Genomic DNA, 17,813 nt, shown 5'->3' on the forward strand with positions numbered 1-17,813 from the left:
AAACTGAGTTTGGTTTTTTTCTGGCTTTCTCTTTAATCGTAGTCCATCTGAATGAATCAATTCTATCCTCAGCATGTTCACAGGACATGCCATTTTATGTTTAAAATGTTCTAGTAAGTTCCTCTGATAGAAAAAAAAGATAAAAACATTTAAGACCAAATAAAAAATTATTAGTATTATTTTTTTTTTAAGTGATTGAGGGTAGGGCCTTAGATGCAAGCTAAGCATATACTTGTTGTTGTTTTTTTGTTTTGTTTTGTTTTTGGTTTTTTTTCTGACATTTTAACAATTTACACTGACTATTAAAATATTTTTGATGAAAATTTGCTCAAGTAAATGTTGCAGCACATTAAACATCAAATACACACTGTTGTGAGCCAAATGTTTTCAACATAGAGGTTTTATCTTGAGACTAGTTTTGATAAAAATGACTGACTTACTGACCTTGACTGGGCAAAGATGTATTCATAACTGAAGACATAACTGAAGATTTACCCATCAAGAAAATTTGCCAAGGGTATTTAGATCCTCCTTTTACAACTTATATACATAAATATATACATAATATATGTGCAAAAATACATCTTCACATTTCTGCTTTTAAACCTTCCAAAATGATGTTAGATAGATCAAAATCTTTTGGTGGACCAATTTTTGCCGTAATTGCTCTTGATGGAGCTTGAATTTTATTGAAAACCTGGAAGACAGTATTGTAACACTATCTGCTGTTACATGTACTAATAAGAGCTCTAATATTTTTTTTTAGCAGTCTATATGTCACTATGATAAAGGGAATGGAAGATAAAAATGATTTCAGTCAAAAATTATTTCAGATTGTTTTGCTGCGGGAGATCTCGTGAAAAGAGATAAGGAATATCCAGCCAATGATTATGTCAGGATCTTTAAGGAGAATCGGTCATCATAAGATGTTCGCACAAAATATCCCAGTACTCAGAAAGAACCAGGTGAAAGCAGCTCTCCGGTCATAGGCCTTGCCACAGTAAGGCATTGTGATCCAGTTACGTTAATTAACCAGTTATGCCCAAAATAACACCACTATCTGCTATGTGAGAACTGTTCGGAATTAGTGGAAGATACAGAGAATAGTGCAAGACAAGTTTAGAAAGTGAGCATCTCACAAGTGCCACTCCAGACCCAGAGCCCAGCCCACAATCTCCCCGCTGTGCGAAGCCAAAGCCTGAGCCCACCGCTGACGGAGAGCCAGAGCCCGCCGCAACTGACGAGCCATCACCCTGGACTGTGACAGAGCTGAGGATCGCCACGGAGCCAGAGCCCACAACGTCAGACCAGGTGCAAGCGCCGGCAAAAGAGCTTGCCACAGTGGAGAGCGCTATGAACAGCAAGAGCACGGAGGCAAGCTCTGCCCATTGCACCATGGCTGAGGTGCAATGAGCATCGATCTATGGACTGTGACAAGGACATATTTAAAGACATACCCCCTGTTCTCCTGCCTTCATATGAACTCTCTGTCAGCCCTGAACAGTCTGTCTGCCTGGAACTATATGTCTGTCTGGATTTCCCACCCTCCCACTCTTGCCTTCTCCTGTCATCTCTGTTTCTCCATTGCCACTGCTGTCACCTATCAGCCCCTCTGCTCTCCCTCAGCCCACCATCTGTGTGCTGGATTCGCCGCTGGTCTGCCAGTCTCCATCGGCGTCGTGGCTGGAGGATCCCTTGTCTCCGCCTCCAGCCACTTAGTACCAGACTCCGCCTCGGCCCTTCAATCCAGTGGCTCCACCATGGCTCCTAGCTCCCTCCTCTCCTCCGTGGCCCGTCAGTCCACCAGCTCCGCCTCATCCCTCTGTCCCTCAGGCTCCTCCTTTCCTCTGGCTCCACCTTAGTCCTCTGTTGCTCCGGCTCCACTGGGGCCTTACGGATCCCCGCCTCCGCCTCAGTCGCCGGCGCCATCTGCTCCGCCGCTGGCCCTTCCTCCACCATGGCTCCTCCCTCCGTCGGCTCCACCATGGGCCTTCATCATAGCTGTGGCCTGGGTCCTGCCTGGCTCCTCCTCCTGCTCCGGTTCCCTTCTGTTGTCACCCTGGCTCCTCCCTCCATTATCACCACCTTGGACTCTGTTGTTCATCCTCCTCCCATTCATCCAGCCATCTTCTGAACCTTCTCATTTTCATTTCCCATGTGCTCTGTGTGACCTAGTTTTTGTCTCCTGTTTATTTGTCAATTATCTTCATTAACGTTCCCCTTATAAGATGCATTCTGTTCAGTGTTTGGTTGTCCGGTCTCGTCGATGTATGCATGTGTTTGCTGCCATCTTGTTTTGGATTACCCCATGTGGATTATTAAAGACTTATCTATATTCACCTTCTTTGTGCATTCACTCCTGTACCACACCGTGACAATAATACATGTTACATCTACTATTATATCTGTTTACTTTATCATTCATCTCAATAGTACTTGCATGACTGATACAGGACACACCAGAAGGCTAAGTTTTGCTGCCAACTCTTTTGACCAAGTCACCTGAAGCTAAATGTGGCTAATCACTCTGGAGCAGGGGTCTTAGATGTTGGATTTTAGGTGTTGGAGCAATGATCCATTTATGGGTATCAATACCCTTCATCTGTCTCTGATAGAATCATTTGGCAATGTTTCTATTTACTGTTTCCTAGTTAGCATAAACTGGCAACATCACATACAGTCAATGTTGATCTCTATGTGAAACTGCACCCGTCGCAAAACACGAAGACACATTGTGAATATAGCTATAACATTATATAATCAGATTTTCCACATGTGTCATCACATTGAGTCTGAACTCCTTAAGACATCCTTCATAAACATCTGATTGTAAATATTCCATTAAAAAAAATTTATTTTTCCAGGCAAGGTCGTGACAGATTTCGTAGGTGGATGGTTTTTATTGTATTGGTTTGTCAGTGAAGATTTATCAGTTGTGGGTCCTCCTATTTTTGAATAGGAAACTCTGCATTCATAATGGGCCAGGGTTTCAGTTTTAGTCCTGCTTCATTTTTTTCTGTTCTTTCTCACTATTATGACGTATAGTGGTAATAAAACTTTAAATTCACTGTGGAGTCTGAAACATTAGTCACATTAAGAGCAGTGAGCTATAGACCTACAGACTGTCTCAAAAACCCATTATAGCCTTCTTCTTAGACACCAGCCTAGTCTAGTCAAGTATTTACTGGCAGTGGACTTTAAACCTCAAAATGTTAGGTTTCTGTACACAAACAATAAAACAAACACAAAGCCAAATTAAAAATGCAACTGATTCAAGCATTGAACTTCAGGTAGAGACAGGACTGTTGCATTATGGGTAACTCAATAGCTATATAATTACAATGGATAATTCAATACTCATTTTCGTCACAATTTCATTTCAGACATTCAGAACATTTCAAGCAGGCAAGTTATCTAATTAAAACATTCAATTAAGTAGAAAATTTGTGAATTTCAAATCCATCATCACAACTGACAGGGAAAGAACAACCAGCAGCTGTAAAGTGGATGTTACCAAAGCAACTACTGTGTGTTTGCTCTTTCCAATCAGTGTTAATTTGAGGAATCAATACCCCCTACCACAACCCAACAGAAGTGTTGTCTTGTTTCAAAATAGGAAATGGCTTTTCGTCTAACCTCTCCTCCACTCTTTCACCCCATTTTCAAAGAAAAACATTTCCTCTGTCACTGACTCAGTCTTATCTGCTCCAACAAATCCATAACTCAAACAGCTCAACGTTTATGGGACACAACGACAGTCTCTCTGCATGAGCGTTCCTTCAGCTCTTGCTTCAATGCTGTTTTCCTCCGTCTCAGCCTGCTGGCGGCCGAGCGAGTGGCTGAGTAATGTGACAGCTATGGCCCTGTGAGCTCAGTGTTTCCAGCCCTGCGAGCTCCAAGAACAGCTCTGTTGTCATGAACACTGGTAAAACAGTCTTCACCCTCACTAACACGTTAAAGATGGCAAACGTTGTCTATGGGCTGAGATGGTCATCACAGAACTTCTGAAGTGTAGCGTGACGCTTTGTTTTCCTAAGGAATAATGCTGCTGAAAAATATCTTAAACCAGTTTAAACAGGTTTGCCCGTCTTACTCTCGCTCTCGTCTTAATCAGGCTGGTCTGCTGGCTAGGTTTAGAGAGATTTGGAGCAGTTTTTTAGCTGGCCAAACAGGGGGACAAACTACCTGGACTGCTAAACATTGGCTTAGCCAAGGCTAGAAGACCAGCTTAAACTAAATTAACAAGTTTAGGCTTAGGCTGTTTTCAGCAGGATAATTCAGCCAAAATATGAAAGTTCATCATTATTTCTCACCCTTATGTCAGTCCAACTTTGTATTGCTTGTTTTCTTTAGAGGAAGATATTTTAAAGAATGTACTGTATGTGCAGTAGTTCTCAAATCTAAAAGCTGCTGTTGTTTTTTTTTTTTTGCCAAAACTAGTTTTGAATTCAATGTATTCAAAATGTGTACACACACCAAACCTAATTATCTAGTTAAGATCATTAAAGCACATCATGCAACATTACCCACACAGCCAAGGGGGAGGATGAATAAAAAAAGAGGAAGAGCAGCTCAGTCTTTCTCCTGTCATCTTACTTCAGCTCAAAAGTCTCACATGCACCCTTCCCCAATCCATGCTACTTCCTTCCTTCATATATTTCAAATTTCTGTGATTGCAAGTTTCTCCACCAAACATCTTTTTCAAAACAAATGCACAAAGAGCCGAAGGGTTCGATCAGTGTGTAAAGGGTGTTTGAGAGAATATCCACCCTCTTTTCCACCCTCTCCACATGCCTACTTCCAAACAAATGACCTTTCCCTATCCAGATGTGTTTCACAGTTGAGTGAAGGAGACTGAGGTTGGGGGTGGGGAACACACTCGTTTGTCTCGACATTGTATATTTCCTCCTTTTTCTGTCTTCCCTGGGCTATGGAGAACATGTACACTATAATACTGTATCTCTTCAGTTCTTATTAAGAGTTTCCTATCAGCTCAAACTCTTGAAATGTCAACCCCTTAGGGGGTAGGTTACCAGTCAGGAAATATAAAGACATTGGCTACAAACAAAACTGGCTGAACGGACTCAAGTAGAAGTTTATTCAACCCACGCACAACAGTAAAATTGTATCTTTATCCACTCAGCTGGTCTGCTTCTAACACAAAGCAATTGTATGGCATCAGAAGATTCGGAATATAGCGCATGAGTTGTATGGACCACTTTTAGGATTTTTGTCATTATTAATTTTAATTGTAATTGCAGGAGCATCTCCTTTTGAGATTCATGAAAGAAAAAAAGCCACAAGATTGGATCTACAGGAGGATGAGTAAATGATCCTTTAGTCTCAGTTTCAACCAAAACTTCCACTATAAAGTCACATTGGTCAGGATAAGCAGTTCTGGTGGACTAATGTCAGTTTTTCTGGAGAGCATGTATGGCTGGATGGCCTATGTAATAGCAAAATATACATAACACAATTCAATTAGAGCAATTGTGCTGTACACAAAATTGCTGAAATTACAGATGAAGTGGAATTTCTGCACCACTAGCATTGCAGCAAAAATAACTATTTTCAAAAAGGCCCCTCATCTGTTAAGACTCAAACAGATAGTCTTTCCGAAAACTCAGGGTTGAGCTAATGTTGGTGTTGAGCTGTTCAGGATGTTTAGACAGTGTTACAGAGTCACAGTGCTTGCACTTTTCAGAGGACAACGTATTTTAACATTACATACTCCAGCTTCACCCAAGTGAAACTAATTTTGCACCATATTAATTAAAAAGTCATTAAAAAAAATGTATAATGTTTATTATCGTACTGTCTATGGCTGACAGATTTTGGACCACGGGCCAAATGAGTGACAAATGATCATCTTAAAATATTAGTCTGTCACTACTCACTATGAATTAAACTATTCATTTGCCTGTCATCTTAAGGTATGCTAGTATGTGGACGATACTTTTGAAAGAATTTGGGTATTTTAATTCCTTGTTGTAGAGGTTGCTTTAAGAGGGAGATGAAAGTGTGTGTCACCTCAAAGGACCCCAGAGCCAACAGCAACCTTCTGTGTACTTCTCTGATAGGGGCCCCTTAATTAACACCATTGATGAGCTTAGCCAGCCACTGAACTGAACATAAAGTCTTTCAGCTCAGTGAGAATGCATATTCTATACAGCGGTAAATGCCATTGTGAGAAAATTCTGTGTTATTATCAGAGTAATTTTAACTGCACTTTGCAGTCTGTTGGAATCATGGAAACAAATTTGGAGCAATTTAGCATTATATAGCTTGCCCACCATTGGATTCTCTGCACAATGTTTCTATTACAATGTTTGTAATTAAAAAAAAAAAAGAAATGAAAAATAAAAAAACATCATTGAGGCCTTTTTTAATTTAAACTGTTGCTATTATGGAGTACATAATTCATAATAACGCTTCCTCCAGTGAAAAAGTCCATCCCCTGCTGTCCTCTCACATCAAAATTCAGCCACATATTTGTTTAGAGCTGCTCTGGACTGTTTTTGGACTTCTTGAAAACAACATAATTCAAACATGACTCAAGGATAGAGCAGGAACGAATGGCCTGAAGTTAAAAACATTTTAATAATGGATTTGTTCCTTACAAACACACATATTAAGTATTTCACACTTTTAATAATGGATTTGTTAATGACAGAAACAACAGAATTTGGAATATGTTAATTGATGGACTGGAGTGGTGTGATGGATTGCTGTGGATTATTGTGATGTTTTTATCAGATGTTTGGACTCTCATTCTGACGGCACCCATTCACTGCAGAGCATCCATTGCTGAGACACTGATGCAATGCTACATTTCTACAAATCTGTTCTGATGAAGAAACTCATCTACATCTTAGAAGACCTAAGAGTGAGTATATTTTTTAGCTAATTTTTATTTTGGGGTGAACTATACCTTTAAGGAAATGTTTTAGGTTTACTCAAAATAATAAACTAAAATTGACAATATGATACATAGCAAATATAAAAAGCATACATGCAAGTAAATAGTATCTATGAAAATATACCATTCTATGTATCAAACTTGTTCCTGTAAGTTAGTTCAATCTACCAAAACTCTCCCTTTGGGATGTTCTCAATGTCAAAATAATTAATAAACAGTGTAACTTTTTTAAGTTTTGAAGAAGCATAAAGTACAGTATTTCATCCATAGCTAGAATAATCTGTAGTAATTATCAGGAGCTTTATATAGAAACAAAGAATTCTGTGCTTTGTCCTCAAATTAAAAAATAAGTAATTTTTTAGAGCAAATACATAACTAAAAACAAAACAAACAAACACACACACAAACAACCTAATACATCAATAAATCAAATCAGAACAGCATATCCAGCACTAAACGCAGAATGAACAACATGTCAAGATGACAGTGTGTTACAATTCTAGATGATTCCTAATATATCCATATCACAAATCTTGCATCTTGAAGCTCATTTGTCTGCTCAAAACGCTTCAACTAATGAGCAACAGAAAAAATAGCAAAGCTTTCAAAGATAAGTGAAGGCTCAAAGAAGCAGCGATCCATAAAGAGACGTGAAGGTGCAAAGCAGCAGCAATCTAAAGTGCATCTGAGTCCAAAGATCACCATTCCTTCCTTTCCTATACAAATACATAAGTCACTGATGGAGAGGGCCTGTTGGACTGCAGATGTATAGGCAGCTACTCATGAGAGGGTTCTGATTCAACAAAACACATCTAAACAAACAATCTCCTTCATTAAAGGAGGACTAGACCTCATCAAAATGACTAGCTGGACATGACAAAACTCACAAAAATCCAATAGCAATAAGTTCAAGGTTCACAACTTTATGTTTATTTATTTATTTGCATCTCCAAATAGTCAATAACAGGCATTTTCAGGTGCGAGATCAGTGCACATGATGTGAAAACTGATGTGAAAAAGTTGCATGTGTCACGTAACGTTGTATTCTGGGCATGTGCGCTGTGACGGTTCATCCACTGATTATCAATGTATCCTGAGCTGGTTATGTGATGCATGCGCTGCCTACTTCAATGTAAACCGTTATCTAATCCATTATGAGACCTGCCATCTACCTTTTTTCTCACTGGTGACCATCGGTTCGGATAGCGAAAGAAACTCCGATTTAACGCCGTTTGGATGCTCCGTATTGATATGATGGTTACATGCACGGCAACAGTTGCTGAATTGTGGGTGTTGTATGATGATACATATGCCAAATACACTCACCATCTATTGCCCTTGCTGGAAGAACCACCTCAAAACTGTGCAAAAAACCCAAAAAGAACAATCCGACAAGCAGCCTGCCATCTGTGAAGCGCAACATTATATATCAGCAGAAGAAAAGGCTGGGAACAAAAGAGCCAAATTAAATGCAAACGCAAGGTCGGACGATCCAGTAAAGCTGCAGTCTGATCACGGCTGATGCGCCTCTCCAAATGCGCACACTGGCGCAAAAGGCTTCTTCTGGCACACACTATTCACGTATTCCTTGAATGCATGGCACAACCTATGGATGATATATGTCTAATACACGGCATCACCATGGAGACAGTGCGCTCAAACCATTCCTTTGTTGAGGATGACAGCCAGCGCTCCGCTCTGTGCCAATGACACCTATGAATGCGAGCCGATTCTCTCTGTTGCTGCTGGTAACACAGATTGGGCGAAATGTGTGGTCCAATCCTGAACTAGTGATGTTCGGACTCGTGAACCGGTTCGCGAATCTGACATAGTTCGGTTCAAGAAATCCAACTGCCCTGGTAAGACCGTTTCTCGAGTTATTTGCATACTGCATGGACATATCAAATCCTTCAATATCATGTTATATTCATATTATATATATATATATATATATATATATATATATATATATATAAATATATATATATATATATATATATATATATATATATATATATATAAGCATCTCCCCGTTTCGTTTTTTATTGCACTTTAATAGGAACGACTGTGTAGCTATTATAATAAAATAACAGAAATACAAATTTACTGCACCACTAATTTAGTCAGGTCTGCCACAAAAAGAGGCAATAACTGAGTGTCAACCTCGTATTTTACAAAAATATATGTTTATCAACATGAAAATGACACGTGTGGACGTAAAAGAACCGATGAACTCGTCCAATGAAACAAACTGTTCGAAAGAACCGATTCGCGAGAGTGACTCGGACTTGCAATCATGAGCTCGACTGGCTGCTTGTGTGACGTCAGGAGAAGAGCGCCATCCTCTTGTATATCGATGGACAAGCGCGGAGCTTCGTAATTGGCCCATGTGATGTCGACAAAGGGTCTCATCCAATCAGCGACGCGTGCGTTGAGTCGACGCCGAGAAATACGACACCAATAATGCATCATAAAGATTAGAGATTTATTATTGCGAAACTGACTACTTTGAGAGTTTTAACGACGCCATTGAAGCTTACGTCTAATTTAGAAACATAAACACCAAAAGAGGTTATACTGAAACTACTTATTTTGAGCAAAGGAATCAATATTTGTGGTGGCCTACTTGAACTTTTATGGAATTTTACATTTAATGACGCTACACTTTAACGATTGATCTTCTCGTTGTTTATTATTAATGATGATGATAATGATATTAAGGACAAAGTACAAATTACAACAGTATTCCTGTATGTCAGGGGGAAATGTTTTCACAGCTGTAGCAACAGACTGTATTCTGTTCTCTATCTAAACGTAACCCTAACCACAACACTCACAGAAAACGTTCTCCTTTTTTTACATAAAAAAGAAAGAAAAAATAACACTTAAACTAAATAAAACAGAACAGTCTCTATAGCATCCTTTTTTAAAGCCTATAGTTTAAATTTCACATATGTTCTGATCACTAGAGTGAGCTAGTAAACAAGAATAATAAAAGAACATATAAACAACATTTTTTTTAGTATGAAAACTAAATGTGAGACATATTTGAGCTGTTTATTGTTTCTCCCAGGCTATAACGGGAAAAGACATATAAACCAAAACCAACTGGGCAGCCTACAGTAAGACACAAATAAACACCGGGACAAACATGTCCATGGATTGAGAAACAGCCTTTATTTTGCTCAGGGCTCAAAACTAGAAAACACTTTGAATGACTAACAAAAAAAAAAAGGAAACACTTAGCTGGCAACATTTGGGCCAATTATTCCTTTTCTCCATAAGGGCAGAACTGCTTACCATGCACTCGGAGCTCAGCTCAAATCCTGTTGTGTAACCAGATGAGTTTATCCCAGAATCTCACTGTGACCAACGGCAAAAGTAAATAACAACTTTTGTCTGCCACACCAACACATAGTAAAAACACATTCTGAAGTACACTACAACAGGGCGAAAAGAAGAAGCAGAAAAAAATAATGGTGGTTAAGACTGGCCTGATTCAGGGCATTTCAAGAATCCAAAAACACTTCTGCATAAGCTTCCCAACAAGAAACTGAATAATATATTTAACCAGCAGATGGATATGTTTATATTAAGGCCATACTATTAAATATAAACCTAACATAACATTCTTTGAATCTTTGGCCTGTGCTTTGGAAGTATAAGTCTGGGTGTCAGGTAATACTTTGCAGCCTTGGAATGCCTTAATATGGCATTTTATGTTTGCTATTCCCCTTCAGTGCATCAATGTAGAATGAGCATTATTAATAAGCAGTCACACAGTGAAATTATGTGCTGTGAATTCCAACAAACGTGAAAGCTATGAAATGTTTTCAGTGGTTTATTTGAGTGAAATACTCTTTAGAGAATAATACTGCATATAGTTTTAGTGGGCTTTCACAGCAAAATCTCATCAATTATGGATTTTCAGATATGTTATTTGATAAGACCAATACTGTGCAATAATGTGGCAATGTCAGTTTATAATAATACAGTGAAAGATTGCAATGAAAAGAAAACTTACAAAAATGTGATTTCAAATATTAATATCCATTCACAACACAATCTACATTTACATTTTATAAACTCTCAAATGATGAAAAATTGAAAAATAAATTAGTGCAAATTAAATTTTTGCTGTTATTGTGTGCTGTTTTTTTAAGATGTCTTGGGCTTAGTGCCTTTATGTAAACATGAAAAACAATAAACTTAACCAAAACCATAAAAAAAAGCAAAAATACAAAATTATAAGAAAAAACTTCCATTTCTCATAAATCAAATCATTGAAAAATTAAAAGGGACAAATGTGTTCTTTGAAGCACAAACTCTTTTGTACCTTTCTTTCTGAGAGTGCATAAGTCAGATTACATAAGAACCATCAACGTTAAGCCATTAGAAATCTTTTGAAGCACATCAGTGAAAAATGATATGTACTGTAGCACAGTATGAACTTTCTGCATTCATTTCTGCACAATATCTGTAGCATGTAACAGCAGTCCATGTGTCTGATTCCCCAGGACTCATCCTCACTGTCTCCCGCTCATGACCAGACCACTGAGCAATGCTTCGTCAAAAAGTGGAGAGAGAGGAACCACAACCAAAAGTGTCTTGCTATGTCATCTGAATCAGCAGATTCTTTTAAGTTGATATATTTACATTTACTCCAAAAATGCTAATATAACCACACACACATGCACAGTGGAGACTAAACAATACTTTTCTCTCAAATTGCTGTCGGAAACAGAATGACTGTTGTGTGAATAGTGAAGAAGACTGCATTAAGGACTTTATAATATAGTGCATTCAGTACAATAAATATCAATATTACAAATTAGACTTAGTTGAATCACAAGTGAAAATGGTTATATTCATTCCTTAACCATATAATAGAATTTGAGATGAACATTTGAGATGTTTTTTTGTTTTTTTTGTTTTTTTTTGCAAATAATAAGTTTTTTCATACCATGGGCCAGGCGTATAGTTCATATCACTGAAAAAGCCATGTTATGAGTACATTGTGTTCTATCACCCTTTATTTGACTACAAACTATGAGATGTTTCAGGCATAGGAAAACTTTAAACTTCCTTGGAGTTCCTTGTCTATATATATATATACACACAAACACACACACACACACACACACACACACACACACACACACACACACACACACACACACACACACACACACACACACACACACACACACACACACACACATATATATATATATATATAGGTTTATATAATTGTCTGAACCTCTGAAATATATCTTGTTATTGTATTTATGTCTCATAGATAATATATGATACTGCCATCCAGTGGATAGAGGAGGTAAAGCCAAGCTGAAAGCAATGCAGCCTGTTTACCAGGAGAGTGCCAAGAACCCCAAAAAGGGGTTGCATTAGTCTACTACTAAACATTTCTTAAGTTTGCTTTTAAGGGTCAGGGATATCAGTATAAGCCCTGCTGAAGAATCCTGCATTGCTGGTCACCTGTATAAGGTATGTTTTGCCCGCTGGGACCAGCATGGGAGGAGGCTGGTTGCTGGTTTGTGGGATCTCATCGTGGGAGGCAGGTGTGCTGGTGGACGAGAATAAGGTATGTTTTGCAGCTTGGGATGCTGGTATATTGGTGGACCAACATGTGTTTGTGTGTGTGTGTGTGTGTGTGTGTGTGTGTGTGTGTGTGTGTGTGTGTGTGTGTGTGTGTGTGTGTGTGTGTGTGTGTGTGTGTGTGTGTGTGTGTGTGTGTGTGTGTGCGTGCTGGTATGACTCCCCTTACCAAAAAGTAGTATACTTCAAGTTTATTTTATTAAGTATACTTAAGTAAAGTTCAAGTATATTTAGACTTTTTGTAAGTATAAGTCAAGTATACTTAAATGTCATTTTAAGTATATTTCTGAGTACATAATGCCCATTTCTGAGAAGTACATAAAAAGTAAACTAAAAGCATACTTTCCTATTTTTAGTTTAAAAGAAGTATACTAATAGCACACTTGAATGAACTTCTTTTTCGTAAGGGTCTTATTGTTTGTAGTTAAATAAAGACCAAGACAATTTTCCAAATTAATTTTAATAAATTATTTAATTAAGAAGTATGCATGTTGATGATTGAATGCTTACTGGCACACAGTAAAATGCTGTTAAACTGTTGAACAAACACTTCTCATTTTTCATTTGGTCCCAATATATAAAAAAATAAAAGTAACAATGAAGCAGTGTTGTAGTTAGTGAAATAAAGTAGATTCAGTCTACAAGTGATGATTAACTCTGATGACGCCTGTGGTTGACAAGCAGAATCACTGAAGATAAGAGCAACAACAAAAACAGAAAATAACAGAAGAGATGAGCAGAAATACAACAACTACAACTGACTTACAGCCACACAGCCTTTGGTGAAATTAACAGCACATACATTCAATGATATCTCACCACAGGATGCTTAAACAATTCCAAATCAGCATTAATTGCAAGTTATTATTAACTGTACCATTAAAAGAGCTTCTAATCATGCTTTTATTTGGCATTTTTAGTGGTTTTCAATCTCTAAATATCTCTGTTTGTTTTTGTTTTGATTTGCCATGTACACAAGCTATTTTAAACTTTAAATATACCTTAAATATTGTTTTCATTTACATAAATGATCTGCTAAATAATATAGAAATATGCAAGAAAAACAATGCTTGACCCTAAAACACTGCTTGCAGACAAGTGCCCTACTCACACTCAACCCCACGAAACCATGCTGGTGAACCAGCTTCAACAGCTTCATATTGTGTGAAAACAGCATAGATATGTTGGTCCACCAGCTAGACCAGCATTACACCAGCACAAACCAGGAGGTGAGCATTCACATCTTCAATTATCTTGCAACTGGCTGATTCTAGCTCACTCTCAAGATTTATTGTGTGTTCACAGGGTCCTTGTTCTTAGACGTGTCACTCGGTTGGGGCTTTAGGGTCAAATGGGAAAAGAGCAAGCTTTCCCCAGTGCTAAGCTTTTCTGTTCTCAGGATGGAGTTGGACTCAGTCGCCATGCAGCACATCTCATGAAGAAGAGCACACAATCAGTGCTAAGTCACTCAGGGGAAGAACAGCGCTCCCACTGAAACAATTTCAGGGCATACTGCATCCTCTGCAGTAGTAACATTAGGCTGATGCATATGAGACTGCTTCAGCACTGGCTTCAGACTGAGATGGTCATGGCGCTGTGGCCCCTCTGAAAGACCTTGCATTTCTACAAGCAGAGAACACTTTGAGCAAGAATCCAAGCATGTTGTTGTCACAAGAGGCATGTCCAAGACAAGGCAGGGTGTCATATGCAAAGGGGCACACAGGCCTGGGCTCCTGGACCGGACTTCAGCTGTGCTGGTGTACCAATTGCCTTACTTTGCTACAGTATTGCTGGCCCTGCTGAGGTTTTCATTGATCCAGGGCAAGTACGAAGAAGTTGGAGGGACATCTGTACCGCTGGACCTTGAAGAATAAAGTTGCTATCATTAACCGCATACCCTGAAAGTGACCGCTGCTGAATTTATCTGCTTACTTACCCTTAAACATACCCGGATATATCACATAACCTGCTTTCTGGAATATACCCCCCAGATCACAACCTATTCCACTCTAAGACTGTCTACACATCCTCTTGTGTTCCACATGGACTGCTTCAGTACATCAGAAACAAGTCTTTAAGACACTTGTTGTTAATGTTTAAGCTGACTGTTTAAAATGCTTTGCTAGTTCCCCGGTGTAGCTTGGGTACTCCAAAAGTTTTTTTTATTTTTTTTTTTGTTCCTTGCCACAATTTCCTCTGACTTGCTTACTGAGGATTAAATCATTATGAGTTGACTTTCTAACAACTCATTTAAAATACTTAGAGGTGGGTGATATGACCGGTACATAGGCATTTCCACAATATAATACATAAGTCATAGTCTTTATAAAAACCTTTCTCATGATGTAGAAAGACAGAACACTTTGTAGCATGGTCACCCTAAATAATTTCAAAGTTTTAGCTTGGGCACCAGACGGGCACCAGACAAGCACCAGACATAGGATGGGGCAATCTTAATTTGTGAATGACTAATAAAAAAAAAATACATAAATAAAACATTGGAAGTCATTGTTCTGTTACACCTTCCACTTTACATTTAATGAGAATTGTAAATAATGTATATAATGAGATTATATATTTCTGATCGTAAGACTAGGGATATTTTAAAATTTTATTTTATTATTATTATTTTTATTTTTTTGAACAACACACATTATAACAAAGATTCTAATATATTTATTATTTATATATAAATACACACACATACAGTATATATTTTGAAAATATTTGCATGTATATATTTATATTCATATAATTTATATTATATATAAAAATATTTATAAACTAAAAATAAATATAAACAACATTTTTTTCTGAAATATATACATGCATGTCAAGTCAAGTCAAGTCACCTTTATTTATATAGCACTTTAAAAAAAAAAGATTGTGTCAAAGCAACTGAACAACATTAATTAGGAAAACAGTGTGTCAATAATGCAAAATGACAGTTAAAGGCAGTTCATCATTGAATTCAGTGATGTCATCATGCAGCTCAGTTCAGATTTAAATAATATCTGTGCAATAATTTGCAATCAAGTCAACGATATCGCTGTAAATAAAGTGTCCCCAACTAAGCAAGCCAGAGGCGACAGCGGCAAGGAACCAAAACTCCATCGGTGACAGAATGGAGAAAAAAACCTTGGGAGAAACCAGGCTCAGTCGGGGGGCCAGTTCTCCTCTGACCAGACGAAACCAGCAGTTCAATTCCAGGCTGCAGCAAAGTCAGACTGTGCAGAAGAAGCAACTGTTTCCTGTGGTCTTGTCCCGGTGGTCGTCTGAGACAAGATATATACAGGGGATCTGTATCTGGGGCTCTAGTTGTCCTGGTCTCCGCTGTCTTTCAGGGCTGTAGAGGTCCTTTCTAGGTGCTGATCCACCATCTGGGCTGGATACAGACTGGATCCGGGTGACTGCAGTGACCCTCTGACTTGGAAACAGACTGGATCTGGTGGCTACGTAACCTCGGAATAAGAGAGAAACAGACTAATATGAGCGTAGATGCCATTCTTCTAACGATGTAGCAAGTACATCGGGTATTATGGCAAGTGTTCCCGGTTCCGGTTTACCTTATTAATGCAGCCTAAAAATCCTTTAACGGATTTGTATATTAGAAGTGTATTAGTATGTTATGTGTAAGCCAGGTTAAAGAGATGGGTCTTTAATCTAGATTTAAACTGCAAGAGTGTGTCTGCCTACCGAACAATGTTAGGTAGGTTATTCCAGAGTTTGGGTGCAAAATAGGAGAAGGATCTGCCGCCCGCAGTTGACTTTGATATTCTAGGTATTATCAAATTGCCAGAGTTTTGAGAACACAGCAGACATGGAGGACTATAATGTAACAAGAGCTCGTTCAAATACTGAGGTGCTAAACCATTCAGGACTTTATAAGTAATAAGCAAGATTTTAAAATCTATACAATGTTTGATAGGGAGCCAGTGCAGTGTTGGCAGGACCGGGCTAATATGATCATACTTCCTGGTTCTAGTAAGAACTCTAGCTGCTTCATTTTGGACTAACTGGAGTTTGTTTACTAAGCGTGCAGAACAACCACCCAATAAAGCATTACAATAATCTAACCTTGAGGTCATAAACGCATGGATTAACATTTCTGCATTTGACATTGAGAGCATAGGCCTTAATTTAGATATATTTTTGAGATGGAAAAAATGCAGTTTTACAAATGCTAGAAACGTGGCTTTCTAAGGAAAGGTTGCTATCAAATAGCACACCTAGGTTCCTAACTGATGACTAAGAATTGACAGAGCAGCCATCAAATCTTAGACAGCGTTCTAGATCATTACATGCAGAGCTTTTAGGTCCTATAATTAACACCTCTGTTTTTTCAGAATTTAGCAGTAAGAAATTACTCGTCATCCAGTTTTTTATATCGACTATGCATTCCATAGGTTTTTCAAATTTAGTATGTTTTGCCGGGCCGCGAAGAAATATAGAGCTGAGTATCATCACCATAACAGTGAAAGCTAACACCATATTTCCTGATGATATTTCCCAAGGGTAACATGTAATAAGAGAATATTAATCGGCCCTAGTACTGAGCCTTGAGGTACTCCATACTGCACTTGTGAACGATATGATACCTCTTCTGCTACGAATTGATGGCGGTCATATAAGTACGATTTAAACCATGCTAATGCACTTCCATTAATGCCAAAAAGAATAGTGTGGTCAATAGTGTCGAACGCAGCACTAAGATCCAATAGCACTAATAGAGACATACAACCACGATCAGATGATAAGAGCAGGTCATTTGTAACTCTAAGGAGAGCAGCCTCAGTACTATGATACGGTCTAAATCCTGACTGGAAATCCTCACAGATGCCATTTTTCTCTAAGAAGGAATATAATTGTGAGGATACTACCTTTTCTAATATCTTGGACAGAAAAGGGAGAGTCGAGATCGGTCTATAATTAACTAGTTCTTTGGGGTTAAGTTGTGGTTTTTTGATGAGAGGCTTAATAACAGCAAGTTTGAAGGTTTTGGGGACATATCCTAATGACAATGAGGAATTAATAATAGTCAGAAGAGGATCTATGACTTCTGAAAGCACCTCTTTTAGGAGCTTAGATGGAATAGGGTCTAACATACATGTTGTTGGTTTAGATGATTTAACAAGTTTATACAATATTTCCTCTCCTATAGTAGAGAATGAGTGGAACTGTTCCTCAGGGGATCTATAGTGCACTGTCTGATGCGATACTGTAGCTGACGGCTGCGTGGTTACAATTTTATCTCTAATAGTATCAATCTTAGAAGTAA

The 17,813-nt window shown here is 38.3% G+C and overlaps 2 protein-coding genes and 1 long non-coding RNA gene across 4 annotated transcripts in view; 1 reads left to right on the top strand and 2 right to left on the bottom strand.

Moving 5' to 3' along the window:
* lrp1aa (low density lipoprotein receptor-related protein 1Aa) overlaps positions 1-8,691 on the bottom strand; it is a 166,386-nt gene extending 157,695 nt beyond the window's left edge. The window contains 1 exon segment of the mRNA XM_042733414.1: positions 8,246-8,691. Within this exon segment, the coding sequence (XP_042589348.1) occupies positions 8,246-8,342 (97 nt within the window). The 5' untranslated portion in view covers positions 8,343-8,691.
* LOC109076850 overlaps positions 1-17,813 on the bottom strand; it is a 472,477-nt gene that overhangs the window by 401,819 nt on the left and 52,845 nt on the right. The window lies entirely within an intron of this gene.
* LOC122138841 lies at positions 12,146-15,033 on the top strand. Its single transcript, XR_006155825.1, has 3 exons — positions 12,146-12,521; positions 13,630-13,764; positions 13,841-15,033. It is a non-coding gene; the product is annotated as an uncharacterized LOC122138841 (long non-coding RNA).

This window comes from Cyprinus carpio, chromosome B11 (assembly GCF_018340385.1).
Source record: "Cyprinus carpio isolate SPL01 chromosome B11, ASM1834038v1, whole genome shotgun sequence".
Classification (NCBI taxonomy): domain Eukaryota; kingdom Metazoa; phylum Chordata; class Actinopteri; order Cypriniformes; family Cyprinidae; genus Cyprinus; species Cyprinus carpio.